Below are 7,819 nucleotides of genomic sequence, written 5' to 3' on the forward strand. Positions count from 1 at the left end.
TCATAAGGAAATCGTAGATATAGATATATGTACGAGTGTGTGAGCTATCAACACTACAACGGTGCAGAACATTCGAGGAAAATATGGAAATTGCGCGGAAGAATTGAACTGATTCAGAGGTACGCCTTTTTCTTAAAGTTTTCATACATAAATAATCAGAATCGGAATATTTATAAGTTCACGTGAAAATTCGTTATTGCCTTGAACTTTGGTCTCGTAAACTATAAAAACCCGAGCTGTTACGTTTTGTAAATATTACAAACATTTTGGCCAGTATGGCGTATATATGGCGGCGGTGAATCTTTATACCTATAGGATTATTGGAGTCCTAACCTCAATAGTTGGGATTGTTATTTAGCAGACGCGTATTAATAGCTTACGAAGTATCCCAGTAATTTGACATTGATTTCAAAAATAGTAGCTATGCTACAATGACAACAATACAAGCTGTCAAGCGATGCAAGAGAGTATTTTTTTAAGGTATGATTTAACGTAAATCATGGAACCAGTTAGTGTAGATGTAGTGGAAGTGGCTCAAACTGACAGTTCACCCAAAAAACAAGAAGATCCTTTTATTATAACAACGTCTAATTGGAAAATCGCTAATGACAAAAGTTTCGATGATTGTATCTCCACTGTCTCGTTATCGCAGGCCCCAGAAAAGTATCTATACAAAAAATTTGTTTAAATATTTTTCAAAAATTTGTCTTGCGATTAATGAAGTTTATTTTGCAGCACCAATCTTGAAGACGTAGTATCTTTGGATACTTGTGTAGCTCTGCAATCTGAACCTTGTGGAGAATCATGCAAGCTAGAATTCAAGATTACAAATAAACAAAAAATAGCACGCATTGCTGTTGTCTCTGAAGCATCTGTTTTGGAATTTTTTAAGCAGTCTGGGGAATACGCAACTACTGCTTTTGCAGAGTTTGTTGACGAGTTTCAAGATCATGCGGTTTACTTTGCAGAAGCAAAGATACAGCCTCCATCCACAGAAGCCAGCATAAAAGTAAATCCTTATAAATTATATTTTGATTCATAACAGTTTGCTATTATTTAAGAAGGTAATTAATTAATTCTAATGTATATGACATAATTGTAGTTTACACGCACAAAAAACAAAGGCCCATCAATGTGGATTTATGGAATCAAACTTATTCTAACTGAACCAATATCAGATATCCCTAAAACTACGTATGATTTAGATATACTGAATAGTTTTATAATTAATGGCAATCAAGAGAAACCTGAAAGGGCCGAGATGGCAAAGAGGGTTTTAGAGTCCTTTGCTGCAAATGACCAAGACCTTGTTGGAGATATAAATACATGTATGCAGCAGTTTGTAGCAATGAATTTTGGCTCGCATAGGTTTAAAGGCAACAATAAAAGCAATGAAGTTAACAAAGTGAACAGTGCACATATAAATACAGAATGTATCGGTGATTCTAAATCTCAGCATCCATTTGATTTAAAGACTTATATAGATAATAAATTTGCTACTTTGGAAAAAAGATTGATGGAGAGAATAGAAGTAATGGATCAAAAAATGAACCAAAAACTCGATGCAATTTTTAAAAAATTTGAACTAAACGTTATTGACAAAGAATAAAATTTATTGTTTTTTAAAGGTAGCTTTCTTTTTTTAAATATTGTGTGTGAATTAATGAATGTGCTAATTTTTTGATGTAAAGTATAATTTTTTATAGATATAAAAATAAATGTTTACATTGGTTTAAGATTGATTCAACATTTTTTTCTTCATTTACGATATTTTACGTAGAAAATTTAAAACATGAGAATAATTTATTTAGAAAAAGGTGACAGATAATTTCTGGCCTTATACTTATGTATCTTATATCTATACAGACTTATTATTTTATAACATTGCTAAGATTGAACGTCATCTTTATTTTCCTCTTCATCATTTTTTGGATCCCAGGTATGAAGCTGTTTGCGCCACAGTTTAACCATGCCGTCCCAACCTCGTCTGCTGTATTTCAAATACATTGGGGGTGTTCGTGGGTGATCCTTAGAGCGTTTATCCCTGTAAAATGCAGAAATATTTTTAGATTAAATAAAATTTTTAATACTGGAAATTTAAATCTGTGATAGCAAAAATTGGACTCACTTTGGAACTTCCTGAGTGTATCGGTCATAGCCTATGGTATTTTTTCCATAATCAATATCTTTCTGCCTGCGAGCTAGCACCAGAGGATCAGTCTCATACTCTGTATTCTTCTTGCTGTTGGTTGACATTGTGCTAGAGCTCGAATTACTATTTCGCCTATTTCTAGTAACTTGGTGCTCTTCTTCATCCTCTCCTTCTCTCTGTCTCTTTCTTACTGGAGAAGTGTTTCCACTATCATTTTCAGCATCCATTTTGTCTTTTATCTTCTTTTCTACAAAACTCTCCTCCTTTATTTCTCCCTCTTCTAGTTTTGAAGAGTTGTGGTCAAGCAGTGATCTATCATTCTCAATTTTCGCATTTGCTGACAGATCCAATTTTCCACCTGTTGTGGACAAATTGAGTCTTCCGTTTGATAAATCAGAATTACTGGTATCTGATGATTCCATGTCGCACCATGGAATGCTCACCGTCTTTGGATCTTTTATGCTTAATTGTTCTTTTGAGTCTTCGACCTCATCCTCATCATCATCAGTTTTTATTTCTAGATTTCTACTACAACTAATCGCCTCATTTAGTAGTGCATCCTCTTCATCGTCTAGATTTGAATAAGGCTTTGTTTCTTCTCTAGCCACCACAGACATTGTAAACGTTTATGTATAGTCTGAAACACAAAAGTTAGTTTTTAAGTAATTGAAACATTTATTATTGTAAGCCTATCACTTTGAAATTTACGCAAAAATTAATTCGGCTTCGAGAATTTCATTGAGAAATACAACGTGATTTTAGTATACTATTTAGTATGGTACATAGCTTGTTTTCTCAAAGAAACAGATAAACAGCATTCTATACATGGCGTCATAACCTACACATTTCACTACTTACACAAAAGCTTGATTTCCAACAAAAATACGTGACGAATCTTGGATATTTATGAGAGCAAACGTTTCTTAGTAGCTACTTAGTACCGACGCATACTTTAGGAACAAGAATAATTGATAAATAATTATAAAATAAGGAAATAACACGAGCCGATCACAGAAACAATCTTCACTCTTCACGCACTCCCACAATTTTCTCGAGTTTGGCATCGCGCGCTTTTTCAATCAATCGCGGTGCAAAGCGCGCCCTTTTCAAGATGTCAGGTGTCAGCTAAGATGGAGTTTGTAAGGAATACTCCTCGATTTATTTCGAACAATAAATAATAAATTAATTTAAGTGAATAACCTGTAGAAAATTATTATTTTTTATTCTAGATAACCGAACTTTGGTAATACTTAATTTAGAGCTCGGGTTATGTTATTGTTTTAATGCCGTTTCGGCGAATTCAAACGCGCACTTTTCGAGTGTCACCGCGCCCTCTTCAAGACTGAATCTCAAGCAGCAGATATGTAAACATTCCTCAGAGGCCGCGCAGGACTCGGCATACGAGTAATAATTTTTTATTTTTATAAACACACGCGTACGCGATGGCTACTGGTAAGTGTTCAATAATATTTACAATCCATTAAGTATTGTGTAAACATTGAAACTATTTATAGTCTGTCATGATTCAGCAAACAAATATCTAACCTAACATTAGTAGTTAACCTAGACATTAAAATGAGACTAATAAATATTTGTTTGATTGAAGACATGCATGTAATATTTATCTGACTATGGTCGTACGTTACAGATGATAATATTGTTAAAAGTTTATCTGATCGATTGTTATGAATTTTAATCTGTACGTATTAAATTTCAGAAATCGATAGGAGTCTCCTTGTCATCATTTTGGACATAAATCCAATGCAAAAACTTGTTAAACAAGTTTTGACACAATGTCTGGATTCAACGATAGTTTTTTCAAATGCACATTTGATGCAAACTGCAGGTAATAGCCTAGCGATAATGGCTTGCCACAGCCAAGGTGCACAGTTCTTGTACCCACAAGAAAAAATGCCTGATGTAAGGCAATTTGATGGACAATACGAAAAATTTACTCAGCTAGAGCGCACAGTTCGGCAACAGATTCACGAAATGGTTGGAGAAATGTCCATGGATAGGAAGGGCAATGAAGAGAGTTTGATATCTGGTGCCTTATCGATGGCTTTGTGCTATATAGCGAGGATGGAGAGAGAAAAGTATGCTGGAGAACATTTACATCCAAGAATCCTAGTCATTACTGCTAGTCACGATTCAGCAACGCAATATATGAACTACATGAATATTTTTTTCACTGCTCAAAAAATGGTTTGTACAAAAATAATGAATTACCAAGAACTATGAGTATTCAAAGATCAGTTCATAAATGCTATTCTTTTTTATTTCAGGGTGTGATGCTAGACGTTTGCAGTTTAGACCACGAACTTACGCTGCTTCAACAAGGTTGTGATTTAACTGGTGGAAACTACCTCAAAATTCCACAACAGAGTGGACAGCCTCCATTAGCTGGATTGCTTCAGTATTTATTGGTACACGACAATATTATTGAGGCTTTTATTTGTCTGATTGGATTGCATAGTCTAATCCAATTAACTTTCACGTTTTAGTGGGTTTTTCTGCCAGATCCTGCTGTCAGGTCAAAGCTGGTATTACCACCACCAGTCAAAGTGGACTATCGAGCCGCTTGTTTTTGTCATCAGGAATTAGTCGATACCGGTTTCGTCTGTTCAGTCTGTCTGTCTAGTAAGTTATTTTCATATTTGATTTTTCACACTTCACATTCATACTAATTTTATGTATAATTTTACTTTCTTTCAGTTTTCTGCAAATTCAGTCCAATCTGCACCACTTGCCAGTGAGTACACATACACAGTCTGATTATAGTATGTCTTGATCTTTGAAACTCATAATTGTATTTCTGTTTTAGTACCGTCTTCAAAAATCCAGCTCCGATTTCAATGAAGCTAAAGAAGAAAAAGAAAAACGTCGATCTCGGGCATTGAAACGTAGCTTAGGTTGTTAGTTTAAATTTATATTTTGTTATACCAATCTAGGTATAAATTGAAAACGTAATTTCTTACTTGCCTACTTCGACTATTACGCTATTTCATCTACTATTTCATATTGTAAATACGTGCATCTACTTTCTCACGAAGAGCATCGACCATTTTCTACGATCAGTTGAATAAAAGCTATTTTTTATAAAATTAACGCCAGTTCGTCTCTCAGAAAATTTCAGCCATCAAAAAATCTCATTGGAAACACCGCTCTAATTTTCCACGAAAGCAGCTATTTACCCGCGACTTCTTTGTGCAAATAACGATCATTCACTCCGAATGCAAGAGCCGCAGTCTATTCACTCCAATAAATTAAAATGAAAAAAAAAGAGCCAACGACTCGGCGAACAATAATCATCTGGCTGAAAACGACGAGCGCGCGCGCGCGGTAGTGGCAGGCCAACGTTTCGCCGCAAGGGAAAGGCCCCCGCTCGCTATATACACGGCCTTTCATTATCGTAATGCAAACAGACAAAAAAGGTATACGCGCGCTCGCCGCCCTCGCTCGCTCTTTTTCTCTGCCGCTTCACGTGTAGCTTCTCGCAGACGGTCGCTTGCATCGAGCGATATGTGTATATACGTGTGCAGAACTTTTTGCTCCGAGGGTTTTTCGAAAAAATTTCGATCAGCTGGAATTACTCGTTGTTGCAGCGCGAAACTTTGATCAAAGGATGCTGCTAGCAATTTTATTTTTTTTAAATATTTCTAAAAATATCTTTATTTATAATTTCAACGCAAGTAATCAGATACAAATAGCCAACTAACTGTGGAAACACAAAACTTTTAAAATTTTTTTTTATTCTCGCTCGAAATTTCCTCCATAACAGTCGCACAGTTATTATACGTACGCGTATAGATCCCTGGAGCGCGTACGCATACACGTCTCTGTCTCTGCGACACGGCAACAGCCTTGTCAAAATTGCAGATGTTGGCACAAGGTGACTAGCTAAGCGCGCGTTCGCTGCGTATCGAAATCCCTCCTGCAGCCGCGGGAGCGAATCGTATAATCTTTGTACCTCCACGTGCATAAGCGATGATTTATGTACACAGGGCCGAGGCGACGAGATGCAGTTGTGTACAGCGAGCGCCCGTCGAGCCATACGAAAGTTATAAGCGCCAATTCGAAAGTTATAATGTGGATTATGTATACGAAGCTGCTACTCTGTCGCTACTGCAGGAGCGATTAAATTTTTAGAGTTGCGATGGTGGCATCGTATATGCATGATTTTTACATGCGCGTAAGGTGATGTAAGTTTACGGCGGTGCGCTTCAGGCGTTGGGTGTCGAGTTGTTGTAGAATAAGGTTGGACAGGGCTGCGCGAGGATATAGAAGTTGCATCGGGGTGTAGGTGGTATAGATGTTGAAAATTTTCTCCAATATTGTAAAGACCTATTTCATTTACTTTATTTTATTTCGTTTATTTGCGAAACGCTCGAATAGCATAACGATGCAATGATTTCATTAGGAGTGAAGATAAGATGCGCTGAATTTTCAAAGCGGCGTCGAGGTTCATTTGCGAATATAAGCTCTTGATGATGAATCCGCCGTAAAATGAAATTTATGATTGCGGCGTTTCGGAGCAATCGTCACGACGGAAAAAAATTATTGATGCTCGCGGAAAGTTTGTCGGGTATCGAATGAATCAGGAGCGAAAGAAGTGGGAAATAAAATTCAAGAAATTAACATCGGAAGGTGGATGAGGAATTATTTTCTCGTCTAAGCGAGTTAAATCTTAATGCAGCTTTTAGCGGAATATACAGTTGGCACGGGCTCAGTTTCTGGATATTATAGCCGCTGGAGCAACGGACCACGAATGACTTTATCGCTCATTGTTATTTTCTGTCCCCTTTTCTTTACTTAACAGATACTTCCTTGCTTACTTACTACGCGGCTAACCGTTTCAATTTGTAAAAATTTTCATTACAATTTAAGGCCCGCTCAGTCCACGTTAAACCCATACGAAATTTAAGCTGGATTAATTTTCTGATATTCATCGTTGTACATTCACATTCTCGAGAGCCTCGTATCGCAGTCGATGAAAAATGCGACGCAATTCGCGTATACGATATAGCACTGGACAACCTTAACTCCCCGCTCGAAATAAATCCGTTCGCTTATTATTCAAGCTTCTTAAGCCATAAATTTCTTTAATGTATCGAAAATCGCGGGGCTCGTACCCCAGCCCTCGACCCACATCGTCGCATGCGTCGCTTGATTAAAGATTCACGGGATGGAGGATTTCAGTGACAACGGGACGTTTTATGGCTCCCGATACGAGCGAGTTACCCATCTTATGTATGCACTAAGCCACTGGGGAAGATGATTAAGAAGAGTTTTACGAGCTTGTCGGTACCATGGATGTGATGCGCGACGAGTCGCTCGTGTTTGGCTTGATGAGTTATGTCTGCGCACGATGACAAGTGGGAAAAATGCCATTTTCGAGTAGAATCTGCACTCCTTTTGAGATGCTTTAAGATAAGAGAATTGTTTATTTTCGTTTTGGTTTATTTATTGTTTTAAATTGTTGTACAATCGTAAACGAGATATCAGGGTTTACAATTTATACTTTAAACTTGTAAGGCAGTGGAAATGTACGAGAATTTGACCTTTTCTCGCTTCTTATCATCGTATTCATACGCTTTGAGTACATCAGATAGATGTCCACGAGGAAAGAAAGCTCGTAAACAAAGTAAACATTGGAGATGACGAAGG

General features: G+C 37.0%; 3 protein-coding genes across 5 annotated transcripts; 2 read left to right on the plus strand and 1 right to left on the minus strand.

Annotated features, from left to right (window-relative positions):
• The first annotated feature begins 65 nt into the window (after positions 1 to 65).
• LOC100679333 lies at positions 66 to 1,738 on the plus strand. The gene is made up of 3 exons (XM_031930615.1): positions 66 to 663; positions 736 to 1,009; positions 1,103 to 1,738. The coding sequence occupies exons 1-3, from the start codon at positions 500 to 502 to the stop codon at positions 1,607 to 1,609; spliced, it is 945 nt and encodes a 314-aa protein (XP_031786475.1). The 5' UTR covers positions 66 to 499; the 3' UTR covers positions 1,610 to 1,738.
• Positions 1,677 to 3,498, minus strand: LOC100118716 (histone RNA hairpin-binding protein). 2 transcript variants are annotated; one of them, XM_032599604.1, is made up of 3 exons: positions 3,353 to 3,498; positions 2,129 to 2,789; positions 1,677 to 2,044 (listed from the first exon to the last, which is right to left on the minus strand). In XM_032599604.1, the coding sequence occupies exons 2-3, from the start codon at positions 2,767 to 2,769 to the stop codon at positions 1,888 to 1,890; spliced, it is 798 nt and encodes a 265-aa protein (XP_032455495.1). In that variant the 5' UTR covers positions 2,770 to 2,789; positions 3,353 to 3,498; the 3' UTR covers positions 1,677 to 1,887. The 2 variants fall into 2 exon arrangements, with proteins under 2 accessions (XP_032455495.1, XP_001602614.1); XM_001602564.6 differs by having other exon boundaries at positions 3,011 to 3,498.
• On the plus strand, positions 3,487 to 5,260 carry LOC100113901 (general transcription factor IIH subunit 3). Of its 2 annotated transcripts, none has more exons than XM_032599603.1 (6): positions 3,487 to 3,604; positions 3,870 to 4,357; positions 4,438 to 4,578; positions 4,657 to 4,792; positions 4,868 to 4,904; positions 4,977 to 5,260. In XM_032599603.1, the coding sequence occupies exons 1-6, from the start codon at positions 3,595 to 3,597 to the stop codon at positions 5,050 to 5,052; spliced, it is 888 nt and encodes a 295-aa protein (XP_032455494.1). In that variant the 5' UTR covers positions 3,487 to 3,594; the 3' UTR covers positions 5,053 to 5,260. The 2 variants fall into 2 exon arrangements, with proteins under 2 accessions (XP_032455494.1, XP_008214630.1); XM_008216408.4 differs by lacking the exon at positions 3,487 to 3,604 and adding an exon at positions 3,640 to 3,789 and having other exon boundaries at positions 4,977 to 5,256.
• The last annotated feature ends 2,559 nt before the right edge of the window (positions 5,261 to 7,819 follow it).

This window comes from Nasonia vitripennis, chromosome 4 (genome assembly GCF_009193385.2).
Source record: "Nasonia vitripennis strain AsymCx chromosome 4, Nvit_psr_1.1, whole genome shotgun sequence".
In the NCBI taxonomy this organism is placed as follows: Eukaryota; Metazoa; Arthropoda; class Insecta; order Hymenoptera; family Pteromalidae; genus Nasonia; species Nasonia vitripennis.